This window comes from Oncorhynchus mykiss, chromosome 16, assembly GCF_057628025.1.
Source record: "Oncorhynchus mykiss isolate SJ-2025 chromosome 16, ASM5762802v1, whole genome shotgun sequence".
Classification (NCBI taxonomy): domain Eukaryota; kingdom Metazoa; phylum Chordata; class Actinopteri; order Salmoniformes; family Salmonidae; genus Oncorhynchus; species Oncorhynchus mykiss.
Genome location: NC_143037.1, coordinates 1,199,631 through 1,219,221, shown reverse-complemented (window position 1 = coordinate 1,219,221; position 19,591 = coordinate 1,199,631). Strand labels below are relative to the sequence as shown.

Below are 19,591 nucleotides of genomic sequence, written 5' to 3'. Positions count from 1 at the left end.
TGGGACTGGATGGTGTTCAGAGATAGATGGGAGGGGTTGAGGGGAGCTGAAGGATGGGACTGGATGGTGTTCAGAGATAGATGGAAGGGGTTGAGGGGAGCTGAAAGATGGGACTGGATGGTGTTCAGAGATAGATGGAAGGGGTTGAGGGGAGCTGAAGGATGGGACTGGGTGGTGTTCAGAGATAGATGGAAGGGGTTGAGGGGAGCTGAAGGATGGGACTGGATGGTGTTCAGAGATAGATGGAAGGGGTTGAGGGGAGCTGAAGGATGGGACTGGGTGGTGTTCAGAGATAGATGGGAGGGGTTGAGGGGAGCTGAAGGATGGGACTGGGTGGTGTTCAGAGATAGATGGAAGGGGTTGAGGGGAGCTGAAAGATGGGACTGGATGATGTCAAGAGATAGATGGAAGGGTTTGAGGGGAGCTGAAGGATGGGACTGGATGGTGTTCAGAGATAGATGGAAGGGGTTGAGGGGAGCTGAAGGATGGGACTGGATGGTGTTCAGAAATAGATGGAAGGGGTTGAGGGGAGCTGAAGGATGGGACTGGGTGGTGTTCAGAGATAGATGGAAGGGGTTGAGGGGAGCTGAAGGATGGGACTGGGTGGTGTTCAGAGATAGATGGGAGGGGTTGAGGGGAGCTGAAGGATGGGACTGGATGGTGTTCAGAGATAGATGGAAGGGGTTGAGGGGAGCTGAAGGATGGGACTGGGTGGTGTTCAGAGATAGATGGGAGGGGTTGAGGGGAGCTGAAGGATGGGACTGGATGGTGTTCAGAGATAGATGGAAGAGGTTGAGGGGAGCTGAAGGATGGGACTGGGTGGTGTTCAGAGATAGATGGGAGGGGTTGAGGGGAGCTGAAGGATGGGACTGGATGGTGTTCAGAGATAGATGGAAGGGGTTGAGGGGAGCTGAAGGATGGGACTGGGTGGTGTTCAGAGATAGATGGGAGGGGTTGAGGGGAGCTGAAGGATGGGACTGGATGGTGTTCAGAGATAGATGGAAGGGGTTGAGGGGAGCTGAAGGATGGGACTGGGTGGTGTTCAGAGATAGATGGAAGGGGTTGAGGGGAGCTGAAGGATGGGACTGGGTGGTGTTCAGAGATAGATGGGAGGGGTTGAGGGGAGCTGAAGGATGGGACTGGGTGGTGTTCAGAGATAGATGGAAGGGGTTGAGGGGAGCTGAAAGATGGGACTGGATGGTGTTCAGAGATAGATGGAAGGGGTTGAGGGGAGCTGAAGGATGGGACTGGGTGGTGTTCAGAGATAGATGGGAGGGGTTGAGGGGAGCTGAAGGATGGGACTGGATGGTGTTCAGAGATAGATGGGAGGGGTTGAGGGGAGCTGAAGGATGGGACTGGATGGTGTTCAGAGATAGATGGAAGGGGTTGAGGGGAGCTGAAAGATGGGACTGGATGGTGTTCAGAGATAGATGGAAGGGGTTGAGGGGAGCTGAAGGATGGGACTGGGTGGTGTTCAGAGATAGATGGAAGGGGTTGAGGGGAGCTGAAGGATGGGACTGGATGGTGTTCAGAGATAGATGGAAGGGGTTGAGGGGAGCTGAAGGATGGGACTGGGTGGTGTTCAGAGATAGATGGGAGGGGTTGAGGGGAGCTGAAGGATGGGACTGGGTGGTGTTCAGAGATAGATGGAAGGGGTTGAGGGGAGCTGAAAGATGGGACTGGATGATTTTCAGAGATAGATGGAAGGGTTTGAGGGGAGCTGAAGGATGGGACTGGATGGTGTTCAGAGATAGATGGAAGGGGTTGAGCGGAGCTGAAGGATGGGACTGGATGGTGTTCAGAAATAGATGGAAGGGGTTGAGGGGAGCTGAAGGATGGGACTGGGTGGTGTTCAGAGATAGATGGAAGGGGTTGAGGGGAGCTGAAGGATGGGACTGGGTGGTGTTCAGAGATAGATGGGAGGGGTTGAGGGGAGCTGAAGGATGGGACTGGGTGGTGTTCAGAGATAGATGGGAGGGGTTGAGGGGAGCTGAAGGATGGGACTGGATGGTGTTCAGAGATAGATGGGAGGGGTTGAGGGGAGCTGAAGGATGGGACTGGATGGTGTTCAGAGATAGATGGGAGGGGTTGAGGGGAGCTGAAGGATGGGACTGGATGGTGTTCAGAGAAAGATGGAAGGGGTTGAGGGGAGCTGAAGGATGGGACTGGATGGTGTTCAGAGATAGATGGGAGGGGTTGAGGGGGGCTGAAGGATGGGACTGGATGGTGTTCAGAGATAGATGGGAGGGGTTGAGGGGAGCTGAAGGATGGGACTGGATGGTGTTCAGAGATAGATGGGAGGGGTTGAGTGGAGCTGAAGGATGGGACTGGATGGTGTTCAGAGATAGATGGGAGGGGTTGAGGGGAGCTGAAGGATGGGATTAAAATGTATATAGTATGTATAAACTGGAAGTAGAAACCTAAGTATTGTTGTCCATTAGTTTACTTCAATTAGGGGAGGGGTGGTAGGGTCAGTGGAAAATAATAAAGGAATATATATTTAAAATAATATATATTTACCCCAAAATATATGGGGGATTGGAAGTGATGCAGACAATTACATTGATGGAAGCTACAATCTATCTGCAATATTAAAGCTGATCTACCCCCCCCCCCCCAAAAAGTAAAAAAGAATCAAGAATTTATAAAAAAATAAAAAGATATCTTATTTAAATAAGTATTCAGACCTTTTGCTATGAGAATCGAAATTGAGCTCAGATGCATGCTGTTCCCATTGATCATCCTTGAGATGTTTTTACAAATTGATTGGAGTCAACCTGTGTTAAATTCAATTGATTGGACATGATTTGGAAAGGCACACACCTGTCTATATAAGGTACCACAGTTGACAGTGCATGTCAGAGCAAAAACCAAGCTATGAGGTTGAAGGAATTGTCCGTAGAGCTCCGAGACAGGATTGTGTTGAGGCACAGGTATGGGGAAGGGTACCAAAACATTTAGGCAGCATTGAAGGTCCCCAAGAACTCAGTGGCCTCCATCATTCTTAAATGGAAGAAGTTTGGAACCATCAAGACTCTTCCTAGAGCTGGCCACCCAGCCAAACTGACCAATCGGGGGAGAAGGGCCTTGGTCAGGGAGGTGACCAAGAACCAGATGGTCACTCCAACAGAGCTCCAGAGTTCCTATGTAGATATGGGAAAACCTTCCAGAAGTAAAACCATCTCTGCAGCACTCCACCAATCAGGCTTTTATGGTAGACCCTAACTCAATACTTTACGAAAGCACTGTATGTATATATGTGTGTGTGTGTGTGTGTGTGTGTGTGTGTGTGTGTGTGTGTGTGTGTGTGTGTGTATATATGTGTGAGTGTACTGTACCTGATAGATATTGGGGGTATCCTGGGATGTGGATGTTATTGCAGTGAGAGTGAGTTAGCTAGCATGTTCTGATTGCCATGATCACATTAGCTCCCTGCAAATTCAGTTACTTCAATGACAACAGATTAATCATTCATCAACATACTTGTCCTGCACATCTAATGTGCTTCCTTGTGTCTGTCGTCTGAATAAACACCAATCAACTGGTACCGCTGGCTGGACAGTCAGAATAAACACCAATCAACTGGGACCGCTGGCTGGACAGTCAGATTAAACACCAATCAACTGGGACCGCTGGCTGGACAGTCAGAATAAACACCAATCAACTGGGACCGCTGGCTGGACAGTCAGAATAAACACCAATCAACTGGGACCGCTGGCTGGACAGTCAGATTAAACACCAATCAACTGGGACCGCTGGCTGGACAGTCAGAATAAACACCAATCAACTGGGACCGCTGGCTGGACAGTCAGAATAAGCACCAATCAACTGGGGCCCCTGGCTGGACAGTCAGAATAAACACCAATCAACTGGGACCGCTGGCTGGACAGTCAGAATAAACACCAATCAACTGGGACCGCTGGCTGGACAGTCAGAATAAACACCAATCAACTGGGACCGCTGGCTGGACAGTCAGAATAAACACCAATCAACTGGGACCGCTGGCTGGACAGTCAGATTAAACACCAATCAACTGGGACCGCTGGCTGGACAGTCAGAATAAACACCAATCAACTGGGACCGCTGGCTGGACAGTCAGAATAAACCCCAATCAACTGGGACCCCTGGCTGGACAGTCAGAATAAACACCAATCAACTGGGACCGCTGGCTGGACAGTCAGAATAAACACCAATCAACTGGGACCGCAGGCTGGACAGTCAGAATAAACACCAATCAACTGGGACCGCTGGCTGGACAGTCAGAATAAACACCAATCAACTGGGACCGCTGGCTGGACAGTCAGAATAAACACCAATCAACTGGGACCGCTGGCTGGACAGTCAGAATAAACACCAATCAACTGGGACCGCTGGCTGGACAGTCAGAATAAACACCAATCAACTGGGACCGCTGGCTGGACAGTCAGAATAAACACCAATCAACTGGGACCGCTGGCTGGACAGTCAGAATAAACACCAATCAACTGGGACCGCTGGCTGGACAGTCAGAATAAACACCAATCAACTGGGACCGCAGGCTGGACAGTAATTAAAAACACCAATCAACTGGGACCGCTGGCTGGACAGTCAGAATAAACACCAATCAACTGGGACCGCTGGCTGGACAGTCAGAATAAACACCAATCAACTGGGACCGCTGGCTGGACAGTCAGATTAAACACCAATCAACTGGGACCGCTGGCTGGACAGTCAGAATAAACACCAATCAACTGGGGCCCCTGGCTGGACAGTAATTAAAAACACCAATCAACTGGGACCGCTGGCTGGACAGTCAGAATAAACACCAATCAACTGGGACCGCTGGCTGGACAGTCAGAATAAACACCAATCAACTGGGACCGCTGGCTGGACAGTCAGAATAAACACCAATCAACTGGGACCGCTGGCTGGACAGTCAGAATAAACACCAATCAACTGGGACCGCTGGCTGGACAGTCAGATTAAACACCAATCAACTGGGACCGCTGGCTGGACAGTCAGAATAAACACCAATCAACTGGGGCCCCTGGCTGGACAGTAATTAAAAACACCAATCAACTGGGACCGCTGGCTGGACAGTCAGAATAAACACCAATCAACTGGGACCGCTGGCTGGACAGTCAGATTAAACACCAATCAACTGGGACCGCTGGCTGGACAGTCAGAATAAACACCAATCAACTGGGACCGCTGGCTGGACAGTCAGATTAAACACCAATCAACTGGGACCGCTGGCTGGACAGTCAGAATAAACACCAATCAACTGGGACCGCAGGCTGGACAGTCAGAATAAACACCAATCAACTGGGACCGCTGGCTGGACAGTCAGAATAAACACCAATCAACTGGGGCCCCTGGCTGGACAGTCAGAATAAACACCAATCAACTGTGATCGCTGGCTGGACAGTCAGAATAAACACCAATCAACTGGGGCCCCTGGCTGGACAGTCAGAATAAACATGAATCAACTGTGATCCCTTGCTGGACAGTCAGAATAAACACCAATCAACTGGGACCGCAGGCTGGACAGTCAGAATAAACACCAATCAACTGGGACCGCTGGCTGGACAGTCAGAATAAACACCAATCAACTGGGACCGCTGGCTGGACAGTCAGAATAAACACCAATCAACTGGGACCTCTGGCTGGACAGTCAGAATAAACACCAATCAACTGGGACCGCTGGCTGGACAGTCAGAATAAACACCAATCAACTGGGCCCCCTGGCTGGACAGTAATTAAAAACACCAATCAACTGGGACCGCTGGCTGGACAGTCAGAATAAACACCAATCAACTGGGACCGCTGGCTGGACAGTCAGAATAAACACCAATCAACTGGGACCGCTGGCTGGACAGTAATTAAAAACACCAATCAACTGGGACCGCTGGCTGGACAGTCAGAATAAACACCAATCAACTGGGACCGCTGGCTGGACAGTCAGAATAAACACCAATCAACTGGGACCGCTGGCAGGACAGTCAGAATAAACACCAATCAACTGGGACCGCTGGCTGGACAGTCAGATTAAACACCAATCAACTGGGACCGCTGGCTGGACAGTCAGAATAAACACCAATCAACTGGGACCGCTGGCAGGACAGTCAAAATAAACACCAATCAACTGGGACCGCAGGCTGGACAGTCAGAATAAACACCAATCAACTGGGACCGCTGGCTGGACAGTCAGAATAAACACCAATCAACTGGGACCGCTGGCTGGACAGTCAGAATAAACACCAATCAACTGGGACCGCAGGCTGGACAGTCAGAATAAACACCAATCAACTAGGACCGCTGGCTGGACAGTCAGAATAAACACCAATCAACTGGGACCGCTGGCTGGACAGTCAGAATAAACACCAATCAACTGGGACCGCTGGCTGGACAGTCAGAATAAACACCAATCAACTGGGACCGCTGGCTGGACAGTCAGAATAAACACCAATCAACTGGGACCGCTGGCTGGACAGTCAGAATAAACACCAATCAACTGGGACCGCTGGCTGGACAGTCAGAATAAACACCAATCAACTGGGATCGCTGGCTGGACAGTCAGAATAAACACCAATCAACTGGGACCGCTGGCAGGACAGTCAGAATAAACACCAATCAACTGGGACCGCTGGCTGGACAGTCAGAATAAACACCAATCAACTGGGACCGCTGGCTGGACAGTCAGAATAAACACCAATCAACTGGGACCGCTGGCTGGACAGTCAGAATAAACACCAATCAACTGAGACCGCTGGCTGGAATGTCAGAATAAACACCAATCAACTGGAACTGCTGGCTGGACTAGCCTTTCATTATAAAGGGAGAGGGGGATGCCTAGTCAGTTATAAAGGGGAAGGGGGATACCTAGTCAGTTGTAAAGGGAGAGGGGGATACCTAGTCAGTTATAAAGGGAGAAGGGGATACCTAGTCAGTTATAAAGGGAGAGGGGGATACCTAGTCAGTTATAAAGGGAGAGGGGGATACCTAGTCAGTTATAAAGGGAGAGGGGGATACCTAGTCAGTTATAAAGGGAGAAGGGGATACCTAGTCAGTTATAAAGGGAGAGGGGGATGCCTAGTCAGTTATAAAGGGAGAGGGGGATACCTAGTCAGTTATAAAGGGAGAGGGGGATACCTAGTCAGTTATAAAGGGAGAGGGGGATACCTAGTCAGTTATAAAGGGAGAGGGGGATGCCTAGTCAGTTATAAAGGGAGAGGGGGATACCTAGTCAGTTATAAAGGGAGAGGGGGATGCCTAGTCAGTTATAAAGGGAGAGGGGGATACCTAGTCAGTTGTAAAGGGAGAGGGGGATACCTAGTCAGTTATAAAGGGAGAGGGGATACCTAGTCAGTTATAAAGGGAGAAGGGGATACCTAGTCAGTTGTAAAGGGAGAAGGGGATGCCTAGTCAGTTGTAAAGGGAGAGGGGGATACCTAGTCAGTTATAAAGGGAGAGGGGGATACCTAGTCAGTTATAAAGGGAGAGGGGGATGCCTAGTCAGTTATAAAGGGAGAGGGGGATACCTAGTCAGTTATAAAGGGAGAGGGGGATGCCTAGTCAGTTATAAAGGGAGAGGGGGATACCTAGTCAGTTGTAAAGGGAGAGGGGGATACCTAGTCAGTTATAAAGGGAGAGGGGATACCTAGTCAGTTATAAAGGGAGAAGGGGATACCTAGTCAGTTATAAAGGGGAAGGGGGATACCTAGTCAGTTGTAAAGGGAGAGGGGGATACCTAGTCAGTTATAAAGGGAGAAGGGGATACCTAGTCAGTTATAAAGGGAGAGGGGGATACCTAGTCAGTTATAAAGGGAGAGGGGGATACCTAGTCAGTTATAAAGGGAGAGGGGGATACCTAGTCAGTTATAAAGGGAGAAGGGGATACCTAGTCAGTTATAAAGGGAGAGGGGGATGCCTAGTCAGTTATAAAGGGAGAGGGGGATACCTAGTCAGTTATAAAGGGAGAGGGGGATACCTAGTCAGTTATAAAGGGAGAGGGGGATACCTAGTCAGTTATAAAGGGAGAGGGGGATGCCTAGTCAGTTATAAAGGGAGAGGGGGATACCTAGTCAGTTATAAAGGGAGAGGGGGATGCCTAGTCAGTTATAAAGGGAGAGGGGGATACCTAGTCAGTTGTAAAGGGAGAGGGGGATACCTAGTCAGTTATAAAGGGAGAGGGGATACCTAGTCAGTTATAAAGGGAGAAGGGGATACCTAGTCAGTTGTAAAGGGAGAAGGGGATGCCTAGTCAGTTGTAAAGGGAGAGGGGGATACCTAGTCAGTTATAAAGGGAGAGGGGGATACCTAGTCAGTTATAAAGGGAGAGGGGGATACCTAGTCAGTTATAAAGGGAGAAGGGGATACCTAGTCAGTTATAAAGGGAGAGGGGGATGCCTAGTCAGTTATAAAGGGAGAGGGGGATACCTAGTCAGTTATAAAGGGAGAGGGGGATACCTAGTCAGTTATAAAGGGAGAAGGGGATACCTAGTCAGTTATAAAGGGAGAGGGGGATACCTAGTCAGTTATAAAGGGAGAGGGGGATACCTAGTCAGTTATAAAGGGAGAGGGGGATACCTAGTCAGTTATAAAGGGAGAGGGGGATACCTAGTCAGTTATAAAGGGAGAGGGGGATACCTAGTCAGTTATAAAGGGAGAGGGGGATACCTAGTCAGTTATAAAGGGAGAGGGGGATACCTAGTCAGTTATAAAGGGAGAGGGGGATGCCTAGTCAGTTATAAAGGGAGAGGGGGATACCTAGTCAGTTATAAAGGGAGAGGGGGATGCCTAGTCAGTTATAAAGGGAGAGGGGGATACCTAGTCAGTTGTAAAGGGAGAGGGGGATACCTAGTCAGTTATAAAGGGAGAGGGGATACCTAGTCAGTTATAAAGGGAGAAGGGGATACCTAGTCAGTTGTAAAGGGAGAAGGGGATGCCTAGTCAGTTGTAAAGGGAGAGGGGGATACCTAGTCAGTTATAAAGGGAGAGGGGGATACCTAGTCAGTTATAAAGGGAGAGGGGGATACCTAGTCAGTTATAAAGGGAGAAGGGGATACCTAGTCAGTTATAAAGGGAGAGGGGGATGCCTAGTCAGTTATAAAGGGAGAGGGGGATACCTAGTCAGTTATAAAGGGAGAGGGGGATACCTAGTCAGTTATAAAGGGAGAGGGGGATGCCTAGTCAGTTGTAAAGGGAGAGGGGGATGCCTAGTCAGTTGTAAAGGGAGAGGGGGATGCCTAGTCAGTTGTAAAGGGAGAGGGGGATGCCTAGTCAGTTATAAAGGGAGAGGGGGATACCTAGTCAGTTGTAAAGGGAGAGGGGGATACCTAGTCAGTTATAAAGGGAGAAGGGGATACCTAGTCAGTTATAAAGGGAGAGGGGGATACCTAGTCAGTTATAAAGGGAGAGGGGGATACCTAGTCAGTTATAAAGGGAGAGGGGGATACCTAGTCAGTTGTAAAGGGAGAGGGGGATACCTAGTCAGTTATAAAGGGAGAAGGGGATACCTAGTCAGTTATAAAGGGAGAGGGGGATACCTAGTCAGTTATAAAGGGAGAGGGGGATGCCTAGTCAGTTGTAAAGGGAGAGGGGGATGCCTAGTCAGTTGTAAAGGGAGAGGGGGATGCCTAGTCAGTTATAAAGGGAGAGGGGGATACCTAGTCAGTTGTAAAGGGAGAGGGGGATACCTAGTCAGTTATAAAGGGAGAAGGGGATACCTAGTCAGTTATAAAGGGAGAGGGGGATACCTAGTCAGTTATAAAGGGAGAGGGGGATACCTAGTCAGTTGTAAAGGGAGAGGGGGATACCTAGTCAGTTATAAAGGGAGAGGGGGATGCCTAGTCAGTTGTAAAGGGAGAGGGGGATACCTAGTCAGTTATAAAGGGAGAGGGGGATGCCTAGTCAGTTGTAAAGGGAAAGGGGGATGCCTAGTCAGTTGTAAAGGGAGAGGGGGATGCCTAGTCAGTTGTAAAGGGAGAGGGGGATACCTAGTCAGTTGTAAAGGGAGAGGGGGATACCTAGTCAGTTATAAAGGGAGAGGGGGATGCCTAGTCAGTTGTAAAGGGAAAGGGGGATGCCTAGTCAGTTGTAAAGGGAAAGGGGGATGCCTAGTCAGTTGTAAAGGGAGAGGGGGATGCCTAGTCAGTTGTAAAGGGAGAGGGGGATACCTAGTCAGTTGTAAAGGGAGAGGGGGATACCTAGTCAGTTATAAAGGGAGAGGGGGATGCCTAGTCAGTTGTAAAGGGAGAGGGGGATACCTAGTCAGTTGTAAAGGGAGAGGGGGATACCTAGTCAGTTATAAAGGGAGAGGGGGATGCCTAGTCAGTTATAAAGGGAGAGGGGGATGCCTAGTCAGTTGTAAAGGGAGAGGGGGATGCCTAGTCAGTTGTAAAGGGACAGGGGGATCCCTAGTCAGTTGTAAAGGGAGAGGGGGATACCTAGTCAGTTGTAAAGGGAGAGGGGGATACCTAGTCAGTTATAAAGGGAGAGGGGGATGCCTAGTCAGTTGTAAAGGGACAGGGGGATCCCTAGTCAGTTGTAAAGGGAGAGGGGGATACCTAGTCAGTTGTAAAGGGACAGGGGGATACCTAGTCAGTTATAAAGGGAAAGGGGGATGCCTAGTCAGTTGTAAAGGGAGAGGGGGATGCCTAGTCAGTTGTAAAGGGAGAGGGGGATGCCTAGTCAGTTGTAAAGGGAGAGGGGGATGCCTAGTCAGTTGTAAAGGGAGAGGGGGATACCTAGTCAGTTGTAAAGGGAGAGGGGGATGCCTAGTCAGTTGTAAAGGGAGAGGGGGATGCCTAGTCAGTTATAAAGGGAGAGGGGGATACCTAGTCAGTTATAAAGGGAGAGGGGGATGCCTAGTCAGTTATAAAGGGAGAGGGGGATACCTAGTCAGTTATAAAGGGAGAGGGGGATACCTAGTCAGTTATAAAGGGAGAGGGGGATACCTAGTCAGTTATAAAGGGAGAGGGGGATACCTAGTCAGTTGTAAAGGGAGAGGGGGATGCCTAGTCAGTTGTAAAGGGAGAGGGGGATGCCTAGTCAGTTGTAAAGGGAGAGGGGGATGCCTAGTCAGTTGTAAAGGGAGAGGGGGATGCCTAGTCAGTTATAAAGGGAGAAGGGGATACCTAGTCAGTTATAAAGGGAGAGGGGGATACCTAGTCAGTTGTAAAGGGAGAGGGGGATGCCTAGTCAGTTATAAAGGGAGAGGGGGATACCTAGTCAGTTGTAAAGGGAGAGGGGGATACCTAGTCAGTTATAAAGGGAGAAGGGGATACCTAGTCAGTTATAAAGGGAGAGGGGGATACCTAGTCAGTTATAAAGGGAGAGGGGGATACCTAGTCAGTTATAAAGGGAGAGGGGGATACCTAGTCAGTTGTAAAGGGAGAGGGGGATGCCTAGTCAGTTGTAAAGGGAAAGGGGGATGCCTAGTCAGTTGTAAAGGGAAAGGGGGATGCCTAGTTAGTTATAAAGGGAGAGGGGGATGCCTAGTCAGTTGTAAAGGGACAGGGGGATCCCTAGTCAGTTGTAAAGGGAGAGGGGGATACCTAGTCAGTTGTAAAGGGACAGGGGGATACCTAGTCAGTTATAAAGGGAAAGGGGGATGCCTAGTCAGTTGTAAAGGGAGAGGGGGATGCCTAGTCAGTTGTAAAGGGAGAGGGGGATGCCTAGTCAGTTGTAAAGGGAGAGGGGGATGCCTAGTCAGTTGTAAAGGGAGAGGGGGATACCTAGTCAGTTGTAAAGGGAGAGGGGGATGCCTAGTCAGTTGTAAAGGGAGAGGGGGATGCCTAGTCAGTTATAAAGGGAGAGCGGATGCCTAGTATGTTGTACAACTGAATGCATTCTACTGAAATGTGTCTTCCGCATTTAACCCAACCCCTCTGAATCAGAGCGGTGCGAGGGGGGGCCGCCATAATCGACATCCACGTCTTCGGCGCCCAGGGAACAGTGGGTTTAAATGCCCACAAACACACTCACACCATTACCTTGGCAGACACGTCCGTGTCCCTGAAACCCAGGCAAACAGGAGCAGATATAAGAGGATCCTCCACTGTAGCTGCAGTGAGCGCGCTCCGTGATGTCACAGTCATGGCTGCCGGCCGCGCAGTGGTCTACTGGACGGTCCACTCCTGGGGAAGGGGGGATTAAACAGCCAATCAGCAAGTCGGTCAGTCAATCAATCTATCAATCAATCAAACTCCTGGAAAGGATAGGGGGTGTCAACATCAAATATTTCAGATGTTAGTATGTTAGTAGTTTTCTGGCCTAGATTCTGACACAGGCTGCGTTTACACAGGCAGCCCAATTCTTATCTGTTGCCCAATTACTGACAAGAGAGATGATCCGATTGGTCAAAAGAACAATTACTGAAAAAAATCTGAATTGGGCTGTCTGTGAAAAAACGACAATGTCTGTCTGTTGCCGAGAAGTGAGCAGACATGCTTTCATCTGTTCTGTTTTTATTTCCCTCATATGGCAGTGGTTAGTGTTTAACCCCAGAATTTAAAGCACCAGAAGATAGAGAGAGGGGGGGGGGGGCAGAGAGAAAAAGAGAGGGGGACAGAGAGAGTTTGAGAAAGAGCGAGACAGAGAGAGTTTAAGAGAAAGAGAGAGCGAGAGAGAGAGAGTTTGAGAGAAAGAGAGAGCGAGACAGAGAGTTTGAGAGAGAGCGAGACAGAGAGAGTTTAAGAGAAAGAGAGAGCGAGAGAGAGAGTTTGAGAGAAAGAGAGAGCGAGAGAGAGAGTTTAAGAGAAAGAGAGAGCGAGAGAGAGAGTTTAAGAGAAAGAGAGAGCGAGAGAGAGAGTTTAAGAGAAAGAGAGAGCGAGAGAGAGAGTTTGAGAAAAAGAGAGAGCGAGAGAGAGAGTTTGAGAAAAAGAGAGAGCGAGACAGAGAGAGTTTGAGAGAAAGAGAGAGAGGCAGACAAAGTTTGGGAGAAAGAGAGCGAGAGGGGAGAGGGGAGTGAGAACAAGAATAAGAAACAGAGAGAGAGAAAAAGGGAGACACACATACACACACAAAGTGTACCTATGCAGGTGTGCCCGTCGCTGGCGAACTGGTATCCATCATTACACTCACAGCGGAAGGTTCCGGGCTGGTTGTTGCAGACTGAGTGTTCTCCACAGGCCAGAGGGATCTCTCTACACTCATCAATATCTGACAGGAACAAACACAAACCCAAGCATTGACATAAACACACATAAACAGAAAGATACACATGACTGTTGAGATCTGAGGGATCTACACTATGTCTGACAGGAACAGATGGAGACAAACAGAAACAGAAAAATGACTGTCAGTCTGTTCAGATCTGAGGGTTTTTATCAAGAATGGTAGAAAAGTGACACAGGACGGTATGTCGACCTTCAGATACTATACTATACTACAGACTACAACAACTACAACAACTATAACAACTATAATAACTATAATAACTATAATAACTATAACAACTATAACAACTATAACAACTATAATAACTATAATAACTATAATAACTATAACAACTATAATAACTATGATAATAACTATAATAACTAGAACAACTATAATAACTATAATAACTATGATAATAACTATAATAACTATAATAACTATAATAACTATGGTAATAACCATAACAACTATAACAACTATAATAACTATAATAATAACTATAATAACTATAACAACTATAACAACTATAACAACTATAATAACTATAATAACTATAACAACTATAACAACTATAATAACTATAATAACTATAACAACTATAACAACTATAACAACTATAATAACTATAATAACTATAATAACTATAACAACTATGATAATAACTATAATAACTATAACAACTATAACAACTATAACAACTATAATAACTATGATAATAACTATAATAACTATAACAACTATAACAACTCTAATAACTATAACAACTATAACAACTATAATAACTATAATAACTATTATAATAACTATAATAACTATAACAACTATAACAACTATAACAACTATAACAACTATAATAACTATAATAACTATAACAACTATAACAACTATAACAACTATAATAACTATGATAATAACTATAATAACTAGAACAACTATAATAACTATAATAACTATGATAATAACTATAATAACTATAATAACTATAATAACTATAATAACTATGGTAATAACCATAACAACTATAACAACTATAATAACTATAATAATAACTATAATAACTATAATAACTATAACAACTATAACAACTATAACAACTATAATAACTATAATAACTATAACAACTATAACAACTATAATAACTATAATAACTATAACAACTATAACAACTATAACAACTATAATAACTATAATAACTATAATAACTATAACAACTATGATAATAACTATAATAACTATAACAACTATAACAACTATAATAACTATGATAATAACTATAATAACTATAACAACTATAACAACTATAACAACTATAATAACTATAATAACTATAACAACTATAACAACTATAATAACTATAATAACTATTATAATAACTATAATAACTATAACAACTATAACAACTATAATAACTATGATAATAACTATAACAACTATAACAACTATAATAACTATAATAATAACTATAATAACTATAATAACTATAATAACTATAACAACTATAACAACTATAATAACTATAATAACTATAACAACTATAACAACTATAATAACTATGATAATAACTATAATAACTATAACAACTATAACAACTATAATAACTATGATATTAACTATAATAACTATAATAACTATAATAACTATAACAACCATAATTACTATGATAACAACTATAACAGCTATAATAACTATAACACCTATAATAACTATAACAACTATAACAACTATAATAACTATAACAACTATAATAACTATAATAACTATAATAACGGTAATAACTATAACAACTATAATAACTATAATAACTATAATAACTATAACAATAACTACAACAACTATAACAACTATAATAACTATAATAACTATAACAACTATAATAATAACTATAATAACTATAACAACTATAATAACTATGATAACAACTATAACAGCTATAATAACTATAACAACTATAATAACTATAATAACTATAATAACTATAATAATAACTACAACAACTATAACAACTATAATAACTATAATAACTATGATAATAACTATAATAACTATAACAACTATAACAACTATAATAACTATAATAATAACTATAATAACTATAATAACTATAATAACTATAACAACTATAATAACTATAATAACTATAATAACTATAACAACTATAACAACTATAACAACTATAACAACTATAATAACTATAATAATAACCACAACAACTATAACAACTATAATAACTATAACAACTATAATAATAACTATAATACCTATAACAACTATAATAACTATAATAACTATAATAACTATGATAACAACTATAACAGCTATAACAACTATAATAACTATAATAACTATAACAACTATAATAACTATAATAACGGTAATAACTATAACAACTATAACAACTATAACAACTATAATAACTATAACAACTATAATAACTATAATAACTATAATAACGGTAATAACTATAATAAACAGTTATTACCTGTAAACATGACAATGAACCTCGTTCAATGTATTATCTGGGGAAATATCTTTTTAGGCGTGCTACCAAACCAAATTCCCAAGATGCAGAGCAAAATATTTAGGAACATATTAGACCAGTGGGTACAATCCAATATGTTGTGACTGTAGTTCACTGGTGTTCTGGACAGTATCTGGATATCAGAGGGACTGTAGTTCACTAGTGTTCTGGACAGTATCTGGATATCAGAGGGACTGTAGTTCACTAGTGTTCTGGACAGTATCTGGATATCAGAGGGACTGTAGTTCACTAGTGTTCTGGACAGTATCTGGATAACAGAGGGACTGTAATTCACTAGTGTTCTGGACAGTATCTGGATAACAGAGGGACTGTAATTCACTAGTGTTCTGGACAGTATCTGGATAACAGAGGGACTGTAGTTCACTAGTGTTCTGGACAGTATCTGGATAGCAGAGGGACTGTAGTTCACTAGTGTTCTGGACAGTATCTGGATAGCAGAGGGACTGTAGTTCATTGGATGGACTGTAACTGAATCAGACTGGTTTCCTAATTACTAAATGTGTTTAGAGATACAATCTTTCCTGTGTCTGTCAAGCATCCTGTCTTTACTATCTGTGGCTAAGAGCACTTCCTTTTCCCTCGTCCCAAAACTGTTCCTACCCCTCCCCTCCCCTCCCCAAGCCTGTCCCAAGACAAAACCTCTCTATGTGGACTAGGGGAGTAGGGTCCTCATTTTAACCTCTGTGTGCCCGAGAGCACTTCCTTTACTGTCATCCTAAAACTGTTCCTCCCCCCTCCCAATCCCGTTCCAAGACTTTCCCAACTCCAAAGACAAAAACATTTCCTAACCCAACTCCAAGTCCAAAATAGAAACCCCCCTCTCTCTGTGAAGGGACTACTCCTTCCTGTATATCATACTGTTTGTGAACTCTGAAATTAGCCCTGAAACCCCAAGATATGAAGGGAGGGCTCTAGGGAGTAGGGTGGAAATGGTCCCCTAATCAACCTATGATTGAGTGTTTGGTCTGGGAGTCAGACAGTGAAGGAACAGGATTGGTTGACAGGATGGGCTCTCAACCAGGGCCACAGTACAACGCAGTACAGAGTACAGAATATAGTACAGAGCACATCAGAGTACAGCACAGTACAGAATACAGCACAGTACAGAGCACAGCATACCTGTAAACATTATATAATGTTACTTACCCTACATTATTCATCTCATATGCATACGTATATACTGTACTCTATATCATCGACTGTATCCTTATGTAATACATGTATCACTAGCCACTTTAACTATGCCACTTTGTTTACATACTCATCTCATATGTATATACTGTACTCGATACCATCTACTGTATCTTGACTATGCCGCTCTGTACCATCACTCATTCATATATCTTTATGTACATATTCTTTATCCCCTCACACTGTGTACAAGACAGTAGTTTTGGAATTGTTAGTTAGATTACTTGTTGGTTATTACTGCATTGTCGGAACTAGAAGCACAAGCATTTTGCTACACTCGCATTAACATCTGCTAACCATGTGTATGTGACAAATACAATTTGATTTGATTTGATTTGATTTAATGAGGACACTAGATGTAATGGAGCATTAGATGTTTTTCACTTTCCTGCTTGGTATGCAAAATACTGACTAGAGCTTCATTTAGCCACCAAAAGATACTGACTAGAGCTTCATTTAGCCACCAAAAGATACTGACTAGAGCTTCATTTAGCCACCAAAAGATACTGACTAGAGCTTCATTTAGACACTAAAAGATACTGACTAGAGCTTCATTTAGCCACCAAAAGATACTGACTAGAGCTTCATTTAGCCACCAAAAGATACTGACTAGAGCTTCATTTAGACACCAAAAGATACTGACTAGAGCTTCATTTAGCCACCAAAAGATACTGACTAGAGCTTCATTTAGCCACCAAAAGATACTGACTAGAGCTTCATTTAGACACCAAAAGATACTGACTAGAGCTTCATTTAGCCACCAAAAGATAATGACTAGAGCTTCATTTAGACACCAAAAGATACTGACTAGAGCTTCATTTAGCCACCAAAAGATAATGACTAGAGCTTCATTTAGACACCAAAAGATACTGACTAAAGCTTCATTTAGCCACCAAAAGATACTGACTAGAGCTTCATTTAGACACCAAAAGATGCTACTAATGATGTGATTGTTCTGATCTGGTTCTGATCAGCTCTCTGTGTATTATGAGTACTCCAGACAGCCGTTCCGTCACATGCAGTCTCCATAACATACCGTAACAAGAGCGTCCGTCTCCAGTGAAGCCAGCAGCACACTGGCAGGTGAACTGTGTTCCCTGTTCGGGTCTACAGACAGCGTTGGTGTCACAGCCGTGTCTCCCAGTGAAACAGGAATTTTCCTCTTTCTGCTGGCCTCCTGGACAGAAACACAGCCAGTACAGTTTAATACAGCATTCTCCACTTCCTGCTGGCCTCCTGGACAGAAACACAGCCAGTACAGTTTAATACAGCATTCTCCACTTCCTTCTGGCCTCCTGGACAGAAACACAGCCAGTACAGTTTAATACAGCATTCTCCACTTCCTTCTGGCCTCCTGGACAGAAACACAGCCAGTACAGTTTAATACAGCATTCTCCACTTCCTTCCGGCCTCCTGGACAGAAACACAGCCAGTACAGTTTAATACAGCATTCTCCACTTCCTGCTGGCGTCCTGGACAGAAACACAGCCAGTACAGTTTAATACAGCATTCTCCACTTCCTGCTGGCCTCCTGGACAGAAACACAGCCAGTACAGTTTAATACAGCATTCTCCACTTCCTTCCGGCCTCCTGGACAGAAACACAACCAGTACAGTTTAATACAGCATTCTCCACTTCCTGCTGGCCTCCTGGAAAGAAACACAGCCAGTACAGTTTAATACAGCATCCTCCACTTCCTGCTGGCCTCCTGGACAGAAACACAGCCAGTACAGTTTAATACATCATTCTCCACTTCCTGCTGGCCTCCTGGACAGAAACACAGCCAGTACAGTTTAATACAGCATTCTCCACTTCCTGCTGGCGTCCTGGACAGAAACACAGCCAGTACAGTTTAATACAGCATTCTCCACTTCCTGCTGGCCTCCTGGACAGAAACACAGCCAGTACAGTTTAATACAGCATTCTCCACTTCCTGCTGGCCTCCTGGATAGAAACACAGCCAGTACAGTTTAATACAGCAGTCTCCACTTCCTGCTGGCGTCCTGGACAGAAACACAGCCAGTACAGTTTAATACAGCATTCTCCACTTCCTGCTGGCCTCCTGGACAGAAACACAGCCAGTACAGTTTAATACAGCATTCTCCACTTCCTGCTGGCCTCCTGGACAGAAACACAGCCAGTACAGTTTAATACAGCATTCTCCACTTCCTGCTGGCCTCCTGGACAGAAACACAGCCAGTACAGTTTAATACAGCAGTCTCCACTTCCTGCTGGCCTCCTGGAAAGAAACACAGCCAGTACAGTTTAATACAGCATTCTCCACTTCCTGCTGGCGTCCTGGACAGAAACACAGCCAGTACAGTTTAATACAGCATTCTCCACTTCCTGCTGGCCTCCTGGACAGAAACACAGCCAGTACAGTTTAATACAGCAGTCTCCACTTCCTGCTGGCCTCCTGGAAAGAAACACAGCCAGTACAGTTTAATACAGCATTCTCCACTTCCTGCTGGCCTCCTGGACAGAAACACAGCCAGTACAGTTTAATACAGCATTCTCCACTTCCTGCTGGCCTCCTGGACAGAAACACAGCCAGTACAGTTTAATACAGCAGTCTCCACTTCCTGCTGGCGTCCTGGACAGAAACACAGCCAGTACAGTTTAATACAGCATTCTCCACTTCCTGCTGGCCTCCTGGACAGAAACACAGCCAGTACAGTTTAATACAGCATTCTCCACTTCCTGCTGGCCTCCTGGACA

The 19,591-nt window shown here is 44.6% G+C and overlaps 1 protein-coding gene across 4 annotated transcripts in view; it reads right to left on the bottom strand.

Annotated features, from left to right (window-relative positions):
* Window positions 1-19,591, bottom strand: part of nid1a (nidogen 1a) — a 69,154-nt gene that overhangs the window by 26,192 nt on the left and 23,371 nt on the right. For 3 of the 4 annotated variants that reach the window (XM_090201707.1, XM_090201709.1, XM_090201710.1), the window contains exons 11-13: window positions 17,910-18,050; window positions 13,015-13,143; window positions 11,976-12,119 (exon numbers count right to left, since the gene is read on the bottom strand). In XM_090201707.1, coding sequence (XP_090057833.1) covers window positions 11,976-12,119; window positions 13,015-13,143; window positions 17,910-18,050 — 414 coding nt within the window. The remainder of the gene's footprint in view (window positions 1-11,975; window positions 12,120-13,014; window positions 13,144-17,909; window positions 18,051-19,591) is intronic. The other variant, XM_090201708.1, reaches the window with a different exon arrangement.